The sequence below is a fragment of the Mytilus galloprovincialis genome, chromosome 11 (genome assembly GCF_965363235.1).
Source record: "Mytilus galloprovincialis chromosome 11, xbMytGall1.hap1.1, whole genome shotgun sequence".
Taxonomy (NCBI): Eukaryota; Metazoa; Mollusca; class Bivalvia; order Mytilida; family Mytilidae; genus Mytilus; species Mytilus galloprovincialis.
Window position 1 is genome coordinate 1958494 of NC_134848.1, and position 19252 is coordinate 1977745.

At 34.0% G+C, this 19252-nt stretch overlaps 2 protein-coding genes across 2 annotated transcripts in view; both read right to left on the reverse strand.

The window, feature by feature from the left end:
* LOC143051556 (uncharacterized) overlaps positions 1 to 19252 on the reverse strand; it is a 194815-nt gene that overhangs the window by 93575 nt on the left and 81988 nt on the right. The window lies entirely within an intron of this gene.
* The window catches only part of LOC143051542 (uncharacterized), a 241552-nt gene that overhangs the window by 25617 nt on the left and 196683 nt on the right, over positions 1 to 19252 (reverse strand). The window contains exons 4-6 of the mRNA XM_076224436.1: positions 5992 to 6067; positions 4544 to 4786; positions 3561 to 4049 (exon numbers count right to left, since the gene is read on the reverse strand). Coding sequence (XP_076080551.1) covers positions 3561 to 4049; positions 4544 to 4786; positions 5992 to 6067 — 808 coding nt within the window. The remainder of the gene's footprint in view (positions 1 to 3560; positions 4050 to 4543; positions 4787 to 5991; positions 6068 to 19252) is intronic.

Below are 19252 nucleotides of genomic sequence, written 5' to 3' on the forward strand. Positions count from 1 at the left end.
TTACAATTTTTATAAAAAAAAAACACATATTAAACTTGTGAACATGTTTGGTCTGCATACTATAAATCTTTATATTTATGCTTATTGTTGATATTTTAGTTCATTCTTAAGCAAATTAGTTCACCATCGATTGCGAATTTCAACAGGTAAATGTACACTTCATCGTGTTGTATATTTCTCCGCCTGCATGATATGAGGCCTTTTTATAAAAGGGGGAAGTTTCCCAAAATTTAAATCAATGGTGACATTAACACATTAAACAACAATTGAAAATGTTTTTTTTTAGATTGCAGTATAAAGACAATAGAAGTGCATTGAATTGACATATCAACGATATAAGGATTCGGCCAGAAACGGGGAAAAAGCTCGGCAGAGCTTCGCATTTCCCTGTTTCTAAGCCTCATCCTTATATCGTTGATATGTCAAGTCAATGCACTATTCTTGTCTATATATACATTCTGCATTTTTCATATTTGTGATACGACACTTTTAAAAGTTTTCCATTGTCATGTTTGTCTTGTTAACCCCTTATTTAAAAAAAAAAACAGCCTGAATTGCTGTTTAAATAATGAAGTTGATAAAGTATTATTACTTTAATTATCAACCTCATTTATTTAAACAGCTGCATGACAATAGTCTTCCTTTAAGTTGGATTCTCTGTCAAAAAGTGACAACTGTTTCAGTATATATGTTTATTATATATTGTTATATTTGTTCTTCAGACTATTTCATTAACACATAGTTAAAGGAAGACATATTAAAACTAGAGGCTCTCAAGAGCCTGTGTCACTCACCTTGGTGCATATTAAACAATGAACACAGATAAATTCATGACAAAATTGTGTTTTGGTGATCGTGATGTGTTTGTAGATCTTACTTTACTGAACATTCTTGCTGCAACAATTATCTCTATCTATAATGAACTTGGCCCAGTAATTACAGTGGAAATTAATTTCTAAAAATTTACAAAAATTTATGAAAATTGTTAAAAAATTTCTATAAAGGGCAATAACTCTTTAAGGGGTCAACTGACAATTTTGGTCATGTTGACTTATTTGTACATCTTACTTTAAACTTGCTGTTAAATTTGGTTCGGTAGTTTCAGAGAAGAAGATTTTTTAAAAGAATACTAAAATTTTAGAAAAATGGTAAAAAATTGACTATAACGGACAATAACTCCTTAATGGGTCACATGACAATTTCGGTCATTTGACTTATTTGTAGATCTTACTTTGCTGAACAATATTGCTGTTTACAGTTTATCTCTATCTATAATAATATTCAAGATAATAACCAAAAACAGCAAAATTTCCTTAAAATTGCTGATTTGGGGGCAGCAACCCAAGCACGGGTTGTCCGATTTTTCTGAAAATTTCAGGGCAGATAGATCTTGACCTAATTGACAATTTGACTCATGTCAGATTTGCTCTAAATGCTTTGGTTTCAGAGTTATAAGCCAAAATCTACATTTCACCCCTATGTTCTATTTTTAGCCATGGCAGCCATCTTGGTTGGTTGGCAGGGTGACGCCACACATTTTTTAAACTAGATAACCAATGATGATTGTGGCCAAGTTTGGTTAAATTTGGCCCAGTAGTTTCAGAAAAGAAGATTTTTGTAATAAATTACAGACGACAGACTCGGGACCACGGACGCCAAGTGATGAGAAAAGCTCACTGGACCTGTCAGGTCAGGTGAGCTAAAAAAGGTAATAATGCTTAAGGCCAGCATACAATTTAAACGTATACAAACTATTATTTCACACCACCAAAATAATGGCAAGTTGAAATTTGGGTCCTGTGTAAGATTTTATTGAACACCCCTTGGATTTTGTGTTTGTTCTAATCGCTATCTTGCTTTTTTAATTATCATAGTGCATTTCTTTTAAACACAAAAAATCCCACCTCCTCTATCCAAAAAGGTTTGTATAGTATAGTGTTCATTGTACTACTTTTGATACAAATTATGTCAAAATTATAAAGATATCCATCAGCTCTTACTCAAAATGTGGACAAATTAAGGTTAAGAAGGTCTATAATTCAGCGTAACAGCTTCAGATATACTAATTATTGGTCTTTTCAAAATGGACCAAATCCCTACTTTATCAAATTAAATGCTTGCTGAGCTCATTCTGATACAACTGCAGAGGTCGAACCGTGAACAGTTGGGGCAAATTTGGACACAATATTTAAGCTGTCTGAATTTCAAATGTGATCAAATTTTTGAAATAATATAGGTTTCTGACACAAAATAAATGTGGTAAAAAACCTTTAAAATCTATTCTAAAATAATTTAAAAAAAATTTGTAATAAATTCCAAAAATTTTATGGCAATTACCCCCAAAATCAATCCCAGCCTTCCCTTTGTGGTATGGTACCTTGCAGTACAATTTCAGAGAGATCCATACACTTGAACACAAATTATAGTCTGGAAACTAGAAACATGCTTATTTTCTGCCCCTTTTTGGCCCTTCATTCCTAAACGTTTTGGGAAATTACCCCCAAACTCAATTCCAGCTTCCCCTTTGAGATAAGGAACCTTGTAGTACAATTTCAGAACGATCCATACACTTACACAAAAGTTATTGTCATGAAACTAGAAAAATACTTGTTTTTTTTGCTTCTTTTTTGGTCCTTAATTCCTAAAGTTTTGAGGCAATTACCCCCAAAATCAATCTCAGCATTCCCTTTGTGATATGGAACCTGGTCAAATTTCGGACACAATATATACGCTTGATGCTGTCTGAATTTCAATTGTGATCAAATTTTTGAAATAATATAGGTTTCTGACACAAAATAAATGTGGTAAAAGACCTAAAAAATCTATTCTAAAAACTTTTCAAAAAAACCTTGTGGTACAATGCCAGAGAGATCCATACACTAACACACCAGTTATTGTCTGGAAGTTACAAAAATGCTTATTTTTGGCACCTTTTTAGCCTCTAATTCCTTAACTGTTAGTACCAAAATATATCCCCACCTTTCTTTTGTTGTATTGATCGTAAAATTTCATAAAGATCCATTTACTTAAACTAAAGTTATTGTGCGAAAACCATTGTGTCTTCAGACGACAACAACACCACCAACGTCGTAACAATATACGACCTCAAAAACTTTTTGCAGTCGTATAAAAATATGATGTTGTCTCCCAATAAATTCAACACTCTGTTCATGCTTATGATAAAATCATCAGCTCCTTTTTTGTGATAATTCACTCATTCAAAATCTAAAGAAATTTTCATATCAGGAAAGTGCTTTATCACAATAAATGATGATTTTGTGTATACAAAACACTTTCCGACGTACAAAAATTTAAACCTGGTATCTTTGATAAATATTATTGTCTTACTTCATATCAATGTTTCAAAATGTGAGACATATTGAGGTTAATATTGTAGTTTGTGACAAGCTCAAAGTGGCAATGTAAACAAGTTACGTAAACATTGAGATTGGCTTAAATATTTAAAAAAGACAAATTTAATTGTTTTTTGAATTATCACCTTGCTGTTATAGAAATGTATCCTGTTTGCATTATCTGAGTGTAAATGACATGCATATTACCTGCTGGAGTTGGTGTCATGTGCTGCCCTGGAAAACACATCACATCAGGGACCTGTTCATGCAAATCTTTGCTCCCATCAAATACTACAAGAAACAATGCCCGGAACGTCATAAAGGTCTGATGTGTTGTTAGATAAACATATTGTCCACCAAAATCCCAGAAGATAAGACGTCCAACTTTCATCTTATACTTTCCACTTTTGAGGAACTTTTCCATTTTCTTTCTTATTTCTTCTTTTGTCATTCTTGTTCTCATTTTCTTTTCCATCTGTTTTACCGTGTGAGGCACATTGGAGGATGTCGTAGATGGTAGAGATTGTGCTGCTGCAGACTGTTCTGAGGGCAAAGAGGAAAGTGTAGCTTTGGCATAACCAGTTGGGCTTGTATCTGAAGCTTTGATGAACTTTTTGGTTAGTTCACTCTCCTCCTCTTCTTCCAGAGAGGTCATTAAAACCTTACTGTACACAACATCCAGGGCATTGTAAGAGTCTGAAATTATATTTAATACATCAGGCAAATCAAATCAAAATCAGCTGCAGGCTGTCAAAACGAAGTGAAGAATGTAAGAAAAATCAGTAATTAAGATAAGAATGATATCTTATCGGGTGTTACATTCACATTTTATAATGCTATTAACACATTTTAAAGAGTCATATTTTAACTGATTGATTGATGACATTATTGAATATGGAAAATAATGTTAATTCATTGAATAATTTTAACATTTAAATTCAATTTCAAAATATAAAACCTTAACATCTTTCTAATAATAAAAAAATAATAAGATTAGTAAAATGTTAAGATTTTTATACACAAATCAGATTTGATATTGAATTAATATGGTGCGTGAATAGAAGGCACAAAAAATGGCTACAATGTGAAACTATTTAAATCAGTGCTATAACATGTCTGCTGAAAGCGCAGTCCATGCAATAGAGTATATTTTTAATGTGGTCAGATATTCTACTTGTGCTCTTTCTCACCTGGATCAACAAGAATCCACTCTTTTGACTGAATGTCTAGGCCACAGCGACCTTCTACCAGAGAAATCCCATCAGTTGGATGTCGCCCTTCTGGTAGGACATCCCCAGCTAACAGCTTCACAAGAGTCGTTTTCCCAACAGAAAATTGACCGGTTACCATGCATCTCATATCAAATGATTCATAGCTGCCCTTCCCTAATAAACGATTTAACATGGCAGACTGTTGACCTTTTCCGATGGAATCTAAAAAAAAATTAAAAAAATAGGAAAATTTTGATGTGTTCATGTTGAGAAAAAAAATGTATCCATACACAAACTCATAGATAATTTTTCCTCATTTGTTGGTTAATATGTTGATATGTCATTTTTCGATATGTCAATGTGTTAAATATGTCAGAATGTCTTTATGTCTTTGTGTTGATGTATTAGCCTGTTTGTGTATTGATCTGTCAGTGTAATGATGTATGTGTGCTAAAGTGTTGATCTGTCAATGTTTCAATATGTCAATGTGTTAATGTACGAGTCTGTTAATGTATTCAGCTGTCAGTGTGTCTATATGTCAATGTGTTGATGTTTGAATCTGGTTATATGTTGATATGTTAGTGTTTCAAATATGGCAATGTGTTGATCTATCAGTGTGATGACATATGTGTGTTAAAGAGTTGATCTGTCAGTGTGTCGATATGTCAATTTGTTGAAGTTTGAGTCTTGTAATATGTTGATCTGTCAGTGTGTCAATATGTCTGTTAATGTGTTGATCTATCATCGTGATGATGTATGAGTGTAAAAATGTTGATCTGTCAGTGTTTCAATATGTTATTGTGTTGACGTTTGAGTCTAGTGATATGTTAATCTGTCAGTGTTTCAATATGTTATGGTGCTGACGTTTGAGTCTAGTGATATGTTAATCTGTAAGTGTGCCAATATGTTATGGTGCTGACGTTTGAGTCTAGTGATATGTTAATCTGTAAGTGTGCCAATATGTTATGGTGCTGACGTTTGAGTCTAGTGATATGTTAATCTGTAAGTGTGCCAATATGTTATGGTGCTGACGTTTGAGTCTAGTGATATGTTAATCTGTAAGTGTGTCAATATGTCAGTGTGTTGATGTAGGAGTCTATTATTATGTTGATCTGTAAATGCATCGATATGCCAATGTGTTGATATATAAATCTGTTAATGTGTTAAATCTGTCAGTGTGTCAATATGTCTACGTGCTGATGTATGAGTCTGTTTATTTGTTTATTTACGGACATGCACAGATTTAAAAAAATTATGTGATCTGTAATCAATCAATCTTCATCAATAGCCTATTTCACTTTTCCCATCAATTTGTTGGTTTTTTTCATTATAACATTATAAGCAGATATCAAGGTTTCCGTATATTAGAAACAAGTAATTATAAATCATTTCAGCCAGTATCTGAATAATTAACATTAGATCATTACCTTCAACTACTGGTGCTGCAGGTTCCTGTAAATGGGTGTCAGGAGTTACTTCTGGGGATGTCTTTGACATGACAGTCTACAAAAGAAAAATATGCTATAAACTATCATGCCCCATGTGAAAACTTGTCAAATAGTTTAATACATATATAAATTCTAATAGCCTTTCTATCTGCCAGTAGATTTAAAGAGGGTTTCATATAGTCGAGTTACAAGTTGCGAGTTAAGATAGTCGAGTTGCGAGTTAAAAAAGTCTAGTTGCGAGTTACGAAAGTTGAGTTGCGAGTTACAAAAGTTGAGTTGCGAGTTAAGAAAGCCAAGTCGCGAGTTAAGAAAGTCGAGTTGCGAGTTAAGAAAGTCGAGTTGCGAGTTACAAAAGTCGAGTTGTGAGTTAAGAAAGTCAAGTTGCGAGTTACGAAAGTCGAGTTGCGAGTTAAAAAAGTCGAGTTGAGTTACAAAAGTCAAGTTGCGAGTTACAAAAATATTTTTGAGGATCGATTCACATTTGATAAACAAAGCATGCGTGTGTAAGTGATAAATTTGTCCTGGTAAAATATGTCTGGGGGGACAAATATTGCTAGTATAAAAAGTCCATGGTTACAGAATTTACTAGTATATTTAGTCCGATGTTATTAATATATGTCCCCAGACTAATTTTCCTAGGTAATCATGTCCTATAAAATCCTATAATATTTAATTACATTTAAACCATGGAAATTTAGATGTTATGTTTTAGTAATGTTTAAGAGTTGCATAGTTATATTTTTGATAAAATTTATGTCCCCAGACTAATTTTCCTATGGAATCATGTCCATGCCATTAATAGTCTTAGGTTAAAATGTCCATGCCCTTAATTTTAAAAGGTGAATATGAATGTAATATGTTTTAATATTGTTAAAGACAAAACGAAAGAGTTGTGTATCAATCTGTTTAAGAAAATTTGTCTCCAGACTAATTTTCCTAGGAAATCATGTCCATGTCATTAACTATTCTAGGTTAAAATGTCCAAGCCCTTAGTTTTAAAGGTAACTATAAATGTAATATGTTTTAATATTGTTCAATAGTTGTGTATCAATTTTTTTATTTTTTTATATAAATAAGGCCGTTAGTTTTCTCGTTTGATTTGTTTTACATTGTCATTTCGGGGCCTTTTATAGCTGACTATGGGGTATGGGCTTTGCTCATTTATGAAGGCCGTATGGTGACCTATAGTTGTTAATTTCTATGTCATTTTGGTTTCTTGTGGACAGTTGTCTCATTGGCAATCATACCACATCTTCTTTTTCATATAATACGAATAATATACAGTTACTGTCTTTTGATGAGGTAAATAAGCGGTTTTCTTGACTTTTGAAAAACATGATATTCACTGAGGCCGACGGCCGAAGTGAATATCAGTTATTCCAAAGTCAATTAAACCCCATATTTACCGAAACAAAAGACAGAAACTGTTTTGTTTCATATTCCGAGAAAAGAAAATGTATTTAATGACAAACATATACCAAAACAAATTTTACATGAAACATTTTACCATACATTACGTTGCATGTAAAAGTGTGTGACGTTTAGCGCTGTGAATAACACTTTCTGAAGTGAATATGCTTTTTTATTCAAAATCCAATTCATATAGAGAAACTTACTAAAATGATACCAATATGGAATAACGCCGTTTATTTGGACCAAACTTATGATGACACTGAACAATATTGAAAGCAAATGGCAAATGGCACGCAATAAATCTGGCCTTCTTTATCATGTTTATATACTAGCATTTCGGAGTCAAATGTACGAGTGACACACGACTGTTGTGCGACAGTCGTTCGACAGTGACACAACGGTAACATGCATATTTCCATGACATGAAAATCTGAAAAATAGAACCAAAAACTCACGATTGTTATACGACAGTCGCACGGCTTTCACAAGACTCATTTGCGACAAACCCACAACAGTATAATTACAATTCTTTTTTCCTGTACTGTACCCATCGTGGAACCATCGTAGACATGTCGTAGCTGATGTGACCTCTCTACATATTTTTTTGACATTTGATTTTGCACGACAACTTTTTTATCGACAAAAAATCGTACGATCTGTTGTGATCGGGGCTTTACATTTCGAACATCTCTATGGACGTCATGGCAGTATGACCGTTACCTCCTGCATCAGATGTTATTACCATAGTATCATCTTTAGTTTCCCGAATATGGAACAATCCAAATTGAATTCTTAGAAAACTAACTGAAACCGTTTTACTAATTAATTCATAATTGACAATCTCAAACGTGTGAACACTATATAATTTTAAACCTAAGTGACTCAGTTTTATAAGTTACCCAATACCCAGGAGGAATACTTTAAAAAAAATCTTATTCACGATGTAGCACTAAACATTTTAAATTTTCCAATTAAACCTTACCTGTAAAATGGCGCAAATGTAGTTTTTACAATAGTATCTTTGATGGCTACATGCATAGACCAAAGAATAAAATCGGGGAATGAGTCAAAGAGACAGCAACCCAACCAAAATATGCAATTCAACCAAACGCCATTTGGTCTTCAACACAACGAGAAATCACACACCTAGAGGGAGCCCCAAGCAGGCCCCGAAACACAGTGTTATATATCTTTAGATCAAGAATATTTACGCCATTCTATGCTCCTAAATATAAAGATGAACCAAAATAAAAAAAATATACAAAAGCAACAAAGGCTAAAGGTTCCTGACTAAGGTCAGACACAAAAATGCAGTGGGTTTAAACTTGTTTTATGCACGCACATCATTTCCCCTGTATCTCTAGCCAATGTAGACATATATAATTTTAACGTCCACAATTTTGAGTGTCTGACTGCCAAAGAATAAATTTTGCGGTCCCTAACGATTATTGCCAGGCTCGGCAACTCGACTTTCATAACTCCCAACTCGACTTTCTTAACTCGCAACTAGACTTTTGTAACACGCAACCACGACTTTTTTAACTCGCAACTGGACTTTTGTAACTCGCAACTCGACTTTCTGAACTCGCAACTCGACTTTCGTAACTCGCAACTCGACTTTCTTAACTCGCAACTCGACTTTTGTAACTTGCAACTCGATACTCGCAACTCGCAACTGGATACTCGACAACAAGTGAATCTCAGATTTAAAGGACAATAACTCTATATTTTACAGGAAGTTGAAATGCGCAATGCAATCACAACTTATTTTGACTAGACACAGACAATTATCTTGAATTGACCGTAATTCTTTGCCTATTTCCACCTTTGATTCTGTTGTTTGCATCTATTTGTTATAATAGGTACAGTCATTGTATTGAACAAAATCATTTCGCTTCGCCACATAATTTATAGATAATACATAGTGATGCACGTTGACTAAATATGAAAGTGCATATGTAGTTGTCTCCCTTACTAGTATAATCAGTTTCAGAATGTTCATTGTTATTTCCCTTTTTTAAAACTATAAATTTCATGTTTCTTTATTTAATGATTTACATGATGTTTATTCAGTACCTATTTGTGAATTTGAATAGATATTAGTATTTTGAATTCATTGGTTAACGTTATTCATTTATATTCTAAAATCTAGTATTTGCATTGTCACAAATCATTTATAACCTCCTTTGACAGACTTTAGGCCTATATATTTTATATGACTGGTTTGGTGTAATTGCATTGAATTGTCTGATGTCTGAAGTATACAGTCCAACCAATGAAAGCTGTACTGAATGCAAATCTTCCTTTAACTTATTGGAAATCCGAAATAAACTTTTTTATAATTGAATCAGTGTTTATAATGTACAGATTGAAAATATATTATTGATATTGAATAAATACTGCATCATATGCAGTTTATACATGTATTTCAACCAAAAACGAGGATATTTTTTTGGTCAGGTAAATTAATCAATGAACGATAGATTTCTCCAAGAAGAAATTTAAGGTATCAAATGAATAAACTACACAGAGAGCAATTGCTATAGTATTGATTCAATGGGACAGGTAAACTTACAAAAGTTTAAATACCTTGGTCAAGAGCAGACAACTCTGTGGTTCGCAATAACACATAATGAACGGGTATATAATCTGTTTATTGATGGCATTGTAAAAAAACAATCTAAATAAAAATTTATTATATTTAAACTTGCCAAAGTTTGTCAAGGGCAATGCCTCCAACTACACCACAATCATCAATACTGGGACCAACTACCGTATCCCCAGGACCAACCAATTTCACCTCTGGACCAACAACTTCAGGGCCGACAACAAATTCCACCTCTAGACGAACAACCTCAGGGCGGACAACAAATTCCACCTCTAGACCAACAATTTCTGGACCGACAACAAGTTTCACGTCTAGACCAACAACCTCTGGACCAACAACAAATGAATAATTATATATTCATTTAGAACGCCGGAATAATTGCTTGCTAATTCCGTTTCAGGTCTTCATATTTAGAATTTAAAATAAAAATTAAGTCACGGTTATATATGATGAACTAATTTATTTGAATAAATAATTTGTTATATATATGCATAGATAATCTATAATTATAGTTAATATTTAAAGAAAAATATTCAAAAACTAGCCAGGATCGTTTCTACAAAAGCGTATTAGGGATGTAGTAACTAGAGGCTCTAAAGAGCCTGTGTCGCTCACCTTGGTCTATGTGCATATTAAACAAAGGACACAAATGGATTCATGACAAAATTGTATTTTGGTGATGGTGATGTGTTTGAAGTTCCTACTTTACTGAACGATTTTGCTTCTTACAATTATATCTATCATGAACTTTGCCCATTAGTAACAGAGAACTATATTTGGTAAAAATTTACATAAATTTACCAAATTAATGAAAATTGTTAAAAATTGACTATAAAGGGCAATAACTCCTTAAGGGGTCAATTGACCATTTAGGTCATGTTGACTTATTTGTAGATCTTACTTTGCTGAACATAATTGCTGTTTACAGTTTATCCCTATCTATAATAGTATTCAAGATAACCAAAAACGGCAAAATTTCTTTAAAAATTACCAATTGGAGGGCAGCAACCCAACAACCAGTTGTCCAATTCATCTGAAAAATTCAGGGCAGATAGATATTGACTTGATTAACAATTTAACTTCTTGTCAGATTTGCTCTAGATGCTTTGGTTTCATAGTTATAAGCAAAAAACTGCATTTTACCCCTATGTTCTATTTTTAGCCGTGGCGGCCATCTTGGTTGAATGGCCAGGTCATCGGACACATTTTTCAAACTAGATACCCCAAAGATGATTGTGGCCTAGTAGTTTCAGTGGAGATTTTGTAAAAGATTACTTAGATTTATGAAAAATGGTTAAAGATTGACTATAAAGGGCAATAACTCCTAAAGGGGTCAACTGACCATTTTGGTCATGTTGACTTATTTGTAGATCTTACTTTGCTGAACATTATTGCTGTTTACAATTTATCTCTATTCAAGATAATAACCAAAAACAGCAAAATTTCCTCAAAATTACCAATTCAGGGGCAGCAACCCAACAACCGATTGACCGATTCATCTGAAAATTTCAGGGCAGATAGTTCTTGACCTGATAAACATTTTTATCCCATGTCAGATTTTCTCAAAATGCTTTGGTTTTTGAGTTATAAGCCAAAAACTGCATTTTACCCCTATGTTCTATTTTTAGCGGTGGCGGCCATCTTGGTTGGTTGACCAGGTCACGCCACACATTTTTTAAACTAGATACCCCAAAGATGATTGTGGCCAAGTTTGGATTAATTTGGCCCAGTAGTTTCAGAGGAGAAGATTTTTGTAAAACATTACTTTAATTTACGAAAAATGGTTTAAAATTGACTATAAAGGGCAATAACTCCTAAACGGGTCAACTGACCATTTGGTCATGTTGACTTATTTGTAGATCTTACTTTGCTGAACATTATTGCTGTTTACAGTTTATCTCTATCTATAATAATATTCAAGATAATAACCAAAAACAGCAAAATTTCCTCAAAATTACCAATTCAGGGGCAGCAACCCAACAACCGATTGACCGATTCATCTGAAAATTTCAGGGCAGATAGATCTTGACCTGATAAACATTTTTACCCCATGTCAGATTTCCTCAAAATGCTTTGGTTTTTGAGTTATAAGCCAAAAAATGCATTTTACCCCTTTGTTCTATTTTTAGCCGTGGCGGCCATCTTGGTTGGTTGACCAGGTCACGCCACACATTTTTTAAACTAGATACCCCAAAGATGATTGTGGCCAAGTTTGGATTAATTTGGCCAAGTAGTTTCAGAGGAGAAGATTTTTGTAAAAGATTACTTTAATTAACGAAAAATGGTTAAAAATTGACTATAAAGGGCAATAACTCCTAAACGGGTCAACTGACCATTTTGGTCATGTTGACTTATTTGTAGATCTTACTTTGCTGAACATTATTGCTGTTTACAGTTTATCTCTAACTATAATAATATTCAAGATAATAACCAAAAACAGCAAAATTTCTTCAAAATTACCAATTCAGGGGCAGCAACCCAACAACCTATTGACCGATTCATCTGAAAATTTCAGGGCAGATAGATCTTGACCTGATAAACATTTTTACCCCGTCAGATTTGCACCTTCGGGCCAGGTGAGCTAAAAATGAAATCGGATTACTGATTGTATGTTGACATCTCATATCTTAAAATCTCTGTGAATTATATTTTTGTTTCACTTATTTTGATAATTTACCAGTTTAATACACAATTATCTCTATCCAATAATATATGAATATTTGGCGGTTACGCGTACCCTAAGAAGTCCAATTATGCCACGCGTACCTGCATGACGCAGACACTGCCTTTATTATAAGCTGAATTTCACTCGTTTCATTTTCTTAAAAGAAATGATAGTTTTCGCGATAGCTCTTAGCCTGGGTAAAAGAATAACACTTAAAATCGATCAAAATGTATTTCAAGCTTAAATTGTATAATAAGAACATTTGAACCTCTGGAAATGGTTGCATAAGTTTTTGGTTTTTTTTGGAACGTTTTAAAAATCTAAAATATGTCCCCAAACATTTTCAGTTTGTCATAACCAGGCGTGGTGTTCTCGGAAGTATCCTTTCGTTTGAAAAAAGTAAAATCACAAAAATACTGAACTCAGAGGAAAATCAATTCGGAAAGTCCATAATCACATGGCAAAATCAAATAACAAAACGCATCAAAAACGAATGGACAAGAACTGTCATATTCCTGACTTGGTACAGGCATTTTCAAATGTAGAAAATGGTGGATTGAACCTGGTTTTATAGCTAGCTAAACCTCTCACTTGTATGACAGTCGCATCAAATTCCATTATATAGTCACCGATGCGTGAACAAAACAAACACACATAATAGGCAAAAATGTCAAAAATAGGGGTACAGCAGTCAACATTGTGTTATCATCTTAATCACTATAAAAACAACAAATGTAACGAAGAAGCACAAAAAGGCATACATCAAATTAACATCCTCATTTTGATTATATTATACGATTATATTTGTCTATGTAAAATGCACCCATCAAGGAAGGAGGGTATGGGTACTGGTGTAAAATTGCGCGTTTGAAATTCGCACAGGTAGACATGAAATAATTTTGTCGTTCAAAGTATGACGGGATGCATAAATACAGTCACGCAAAATAGATATAACAAACACTGACTTAACAGTTAAAGTAATAATAATAAATAAAATAATAGTGTGGTTCAAAGTATGAATTGATACATAAGTACAGAGTCACGTAAAATGTATATCACAAAAAAAGTTGGTTAACAGTAAAAGTAATATTAATAAATAAAATAATTTTGTCATTCAAAGTATGACAAGATACATAGGTACAGAGTCACATCATAAAATAATTTTGTCATTCAAAGTATGACAAGATACATAGGTACAGAGTCACATCATAAAATAATTTTGTCGTTCAAAGTATGATGGGATACATAAGCACAGAGTTACGTCAAAAGGATATCTCAAAAAACAGACAACAGTTAAAGTAATATTAATAAAGACAAATAAAAGAATAATATAACACGTAATTAAGACGATAAACAACGTCAGTACGCAAAATCTATACTTCAAGACCATCGTGTATTATTTGTGAAGTTGATACGGAATATTTATCAACAAGTTCTGGGTACCTTCCGATGAACTTTTTTAGAAAAAGGACGAGACGTTCTTTGACATACCCCTGGTTCATCAACTTTCTGCTCAGACACTGGTGACGTTTTACAAAGTCTGAGTAGGAGCTGCAAGCTCTTGAATACCGAATAAGTTGGGAAATGTATATTCCATATGCAGGTGAAGTTGGTATGTTGCTACTAAGGTGGGGGAAATTGACAATTTCAAAATCAAAATCGTCTCGTTTGTCATAGATTCTGGTACTAAGATGACTGTGTATGTCAAATTCGAGGTATAAGTCTAAAAATGAGGCAGATGAAGCCGTGTCTGTTGTCTCTTAAATTTCTACTTCTGGTGGATATATTAATGGAACCCAATCAGAAAAGTTTGGATTGTTAATGGAAAGAACATCATCAATATATCTGAAAGTGAAATTAAATAACCTGGCTTTTTTGATATGCTTGTGTTTGACAAGTGTCTGAAGGAACTCCGATTCATATGAAAACAAGAAGAGGTCAGCAAGGAGAGGCGCGCAGTTCGTTCCCATAGGAATGCCGACAGTTTGTTGAAAAAGTCTACCTCCAAACTCAACAAATATGTTGTCGATTAGAAACTCCAGCATACTGACCACTTGTTCTTTTGTGTAGCAGGTTTTACCTTTTTGTTTGTTTTTGAAGACACACTATAAGACAGATTTTGGGATGGACTTAAGATCATTTTAGAGCAATGATGCATCTCAAGTTTGAACGTTCTGATCATATCTTACATTTGTTTTTAATTGATTGAATTAATGATTCAGGGGCAGCAACCCAACAACGGCTTGTCCGATTCAAATTTAAAAACTTCGCCCCTCTTTTCCAAAATCCTGGATCCGCCCCTGAGCAATGCATATATCACATAGCCATCTATAAATAAATTCATCATAGATAAAAGACCCCACAATGACAAATGTAAAACAATTCAAATAAGAAAGCTAACGGTCTAATTAACGTACAAAATCATGAACGGAAATCAAATATGTTAAATAGCAACAAAAGACAGCCACCAAATTACAAACTAATGATATGGGACCAGCACATACATAATTTGACAGAAAGCACACGTGTACAGTACTTTTATTTTACAGTATTTGAATAGCCTTATCTTTAGAAAATTTAGAATCTTTACGGATCATTCTTTAAATGCTTTAAAGGACTTATTATTTTGTATCTTGAAAAAAAAATCTCAAGTCTACGCAAGGTTAAAAGAAAGCGTCTGTAACAGAAAATAGCATTTCTCGTAAAGGATGTATTTAGATTTTCATACATTTTTTGTAGTTCCCAACCCTTGTCCCTCCCCGTCGGAAAATCACATATCATCCTACAAGTACAAATGTACATGTACATGTACCTGACAATGAGAATAACTGATACAGATTTTTGTAATACCAGTTGTAATTCATTACAAAGTATTTATCAAACAAAGAAAGAACATGTTAGAAAGAACGACACGTTAAACAATATGAATACACTAGTTATATCAAATCTCTGATAGATTCTCCATAGAATTGATTTGAAATCAATTCATTAAATATTATTGCACATTTTTTTAAATCGTAAAACGAACTTGCAATTCGCCGACATATTTTCCATATGCAAGTAACCTTAGCGTGACCTTTCTTGTAATTGATCGCAATTCGCATCGATATGTCATTTAAATAAACCATATTTTGATTGTACATGTGGAAGTGCATAGTGGTCATTCTTTTGAAATAATTAGTTTCAGTGAACTGGTAAAGGTTACCAGTGGCGGATCCAGAGGGGGGGTTCCGGGGGTGCGCAACCCCCCTTTATTTTTGCCGATCAATGCATTTGTATCGGGACATATGTTTTGCACCCCCCTTTGCCCTGGGTTAGCACCCCCCCTTTCAAAAATTCCTGCATCCGCCCCTGGTTACGACCCTTAAACGTCTCTTACAAAGATGAAAAGTGCATGAAATATTGCAAAAATATAACTACTATACAAAAAGATTATATTGGAATAAATCCCTTAAAAAGCATCTAACGTATACGAAAATCACGAGGAATATCCAGAATTGTGCACACTTCTTTCCACCATATACCGTGGGCATAGTATGTCTACGGCTGTCCTCAATATAGGGTGGACACCACGCCCACGGCTGTCCTCGGTATAGGGTTGGCACTACGCCCATGGATGTCCACGGCATAGGGTGGGCTCCACGCCCACGGTGGACAGAGAGTGGACGGCATTGGTTTGTCCACCGTGGGCGAGTGGAAATGACAAAGTCCACCTGGACTGTAGTGTATATACCTAGGAGATACCAAGCTGCAGGGGTTAAAAATTGTTGTTACAGCTAACTAGCCCAGGACTTATTGGCAGCAGGATTTTACTAGCCCTGTTGGAAGAACTGCTAGTCCATCAAAACTGAGCTGCTAGCCCTAGCATGCCTTAACCAGATGCTCCGCAGGGGGTAGCTTTATACGACCGCAGAGGTTGAACCCTGAACAGTTGGGGCAAGTATGGACACAACATTCAAGCTGGATTCAGCTCTAAATTTGGATTGTGATTAAATAGTTGACACAGCATAGGTTTCTGACACAGAATGAATGTGTTCTAATGAACTTAAAATTTTTGTTTTCTCTTAGAGCAATTCACTATGCTGTTGAATATTAATCCTCTCAAAAAAATGTTTGAAGAAATTTTCTTTTTATTTATGAAATTTCAAATGAGAAAAATTGAACCCAATTTTTTAATCACACCCCCCTTTCCCTTATTCCAAAACTAATCTCAATTAAAATTTTCTAATGGAGTTTGCAACAATAACTACTCATTTAAATACATCATAAAATATTAAGATGTAAAAAAACTGCTTGTTATCACTGAATGGTAAAGATTATTTAAATTTATCAGTTGGTAGTAAAAAGTGAATATACATTGTATATTGTATATAACAAAGATTTAAGTTGATTCTGGACAAAGAAAGATAACTCCAATTAAAACAAATCTTGCAATAAGATATTTCTTGCTTACTATTCTGGACAAAGAAAGATAACTCTAATTAAAAATAAAATTTGCTATTTCACAATATTGTGAAATTAGATATTTCTTGCCATTGCACAATACTGTGCAATTGAAAAGACTTGCTATTGCACAATACTTAATATAATAATTTTAGATCCTGATTTGGACCAACTTGAAAACTGGGCCCATAATCAAAAATTTAAGTACATGTTTAGATTCAGCATATCAAAGAGGCCCAAGAATTTAATTTTTGTTAAAATCAAACTTAGTTTAATTATGGACCCTTTAGACCTTAATGTAGTCCAATTTGAAAACGGGACCAAAAATGAAGAATCTACATACACAGTTAGATTTGGCATATCAAAGAACCCCATTTATTCAATTTTTGATGAAATCAAATAAAGTTTAATTTTGGACCCAGATTTGGACCAACTTGAAAACTGGGCCAATAATCAAGAATCTAAGTACATTTTAAGATTCAACATATCAAAGAACCCAACCGATTCATTTTTTGTCAAAATCAAACTAAGTTTAATTTTGGACCCTTTGGACCTTAATGTAGACCAATTTGAAAACATGACCAAAAGTTAAGAATCTACATACACAGTTAGATTCGGCATATCAAAGAACCCCAATTATTCAATTTTGATGAAATCAAACAAAGTTTAATTTTGGACCCTTTGGGCCCCTTTTTCCTAAACTGTTGGGACCAAAACTCCCAAAATCAATACCAACCTTCCTTTAATGGTCATAAACCTTGTGTTTAAATTTCATAGATTTCTATTAACGTTATGTTGCGAAAACCAAGAAAAATGCTTATTTGGGTCCCTTTTTGGCCCCTAATTCCTAAACTGTTGGGACCTAAACTCCCAAAATCAATACCAATCTTCCTTTTGTGGCCATAAACATTGTGTTTAAATTTCATTGATTTCTATTTACTTAAACTAAAGTGATTGTGCGAAAACCAAGAATAATGCTTATTTGGGCCCTTTTTTGGCCCCTAATTCCTAAACTGTTGAAACCAAAACTCCCAAAATCAATCCCAACCTTTCTTTTGTGGTCATAAACCTTGTGTCAAAATTTCATAGATTTCTATTAACTTAAACTAAATTTATAGTGCAAAAACCAAGAAAATGCTTATTTGGGCCCTTTTTGGCCCCTATTTCCTAAAATGTTGGGACCAAAACTCCCAAAATCAATACCAACCTTCCGTTTATGGTCATATACCTTGTGTTAAAATTTCATAGATTTCTATTCACTTTTACTAAAGTTAGAGTGCGAAAACTAAAAGTATTCGGACGACGACGACGACAACGACGACGACGACGACGACGACGACGACGACGACGCCAACGTGATAGCAATATACGACGAAAATTTTTTCAAAATTTGCGGTCGTATAAAAATCAAGAGCTTGCTGCAAAATACAAAGTGGGTGTCCTTTGTTTTGAAGGAGACATTATACACTGTATCTAATAATTTTTGTTGATCTGTTATTTATTCTTTTGGTGGTTAACCTAACTTATTTGTTCCCATATTCAAAGCAGACTTTTTTTTGCATGTTTGGGGCAACTAACGGCATATTCACAGAGCATTGTCTGTTTTTTTCCTCAGCAACAGCCAACCTTGCCAGGGGAATCATTGTGTCCCAGTTCTGCCAACTTTTCAGGAAGTGAATTCGTGATTTGTTGGCCAAATTGTAAAGATCAAAGAGAAAAAAACAACTAAGTTTAAAGACTAAAGACTTGGCAGCCCTTCTGTCCTGGACACTATTAATTTTTTTCCGCGGCTTTTCCATGTCGTATTTAGCATTTTCGGGGGGTGAATTTTCAGCCTCGTTACTCCTTTCATCTACCGTTTTTCGTTTTGAAACTGACGAAGTTCCTGGGGTTCCCATACTAAAATATTAAGAAATATTTTGTTGCATGGTTTTGTGCTCAACAGCTGTGCAACAAGACAGGTCAATACATCATACCCCCAAATACCATTAATTGAAAATCTCGGCACGATAAGCAATGTACAATACCCCAAGCCATGGTATGAGAAATCGATATTTAAAGTACGAGAATTGCGATCAACACACGATACCAGACAACCCAGACATGCCAGA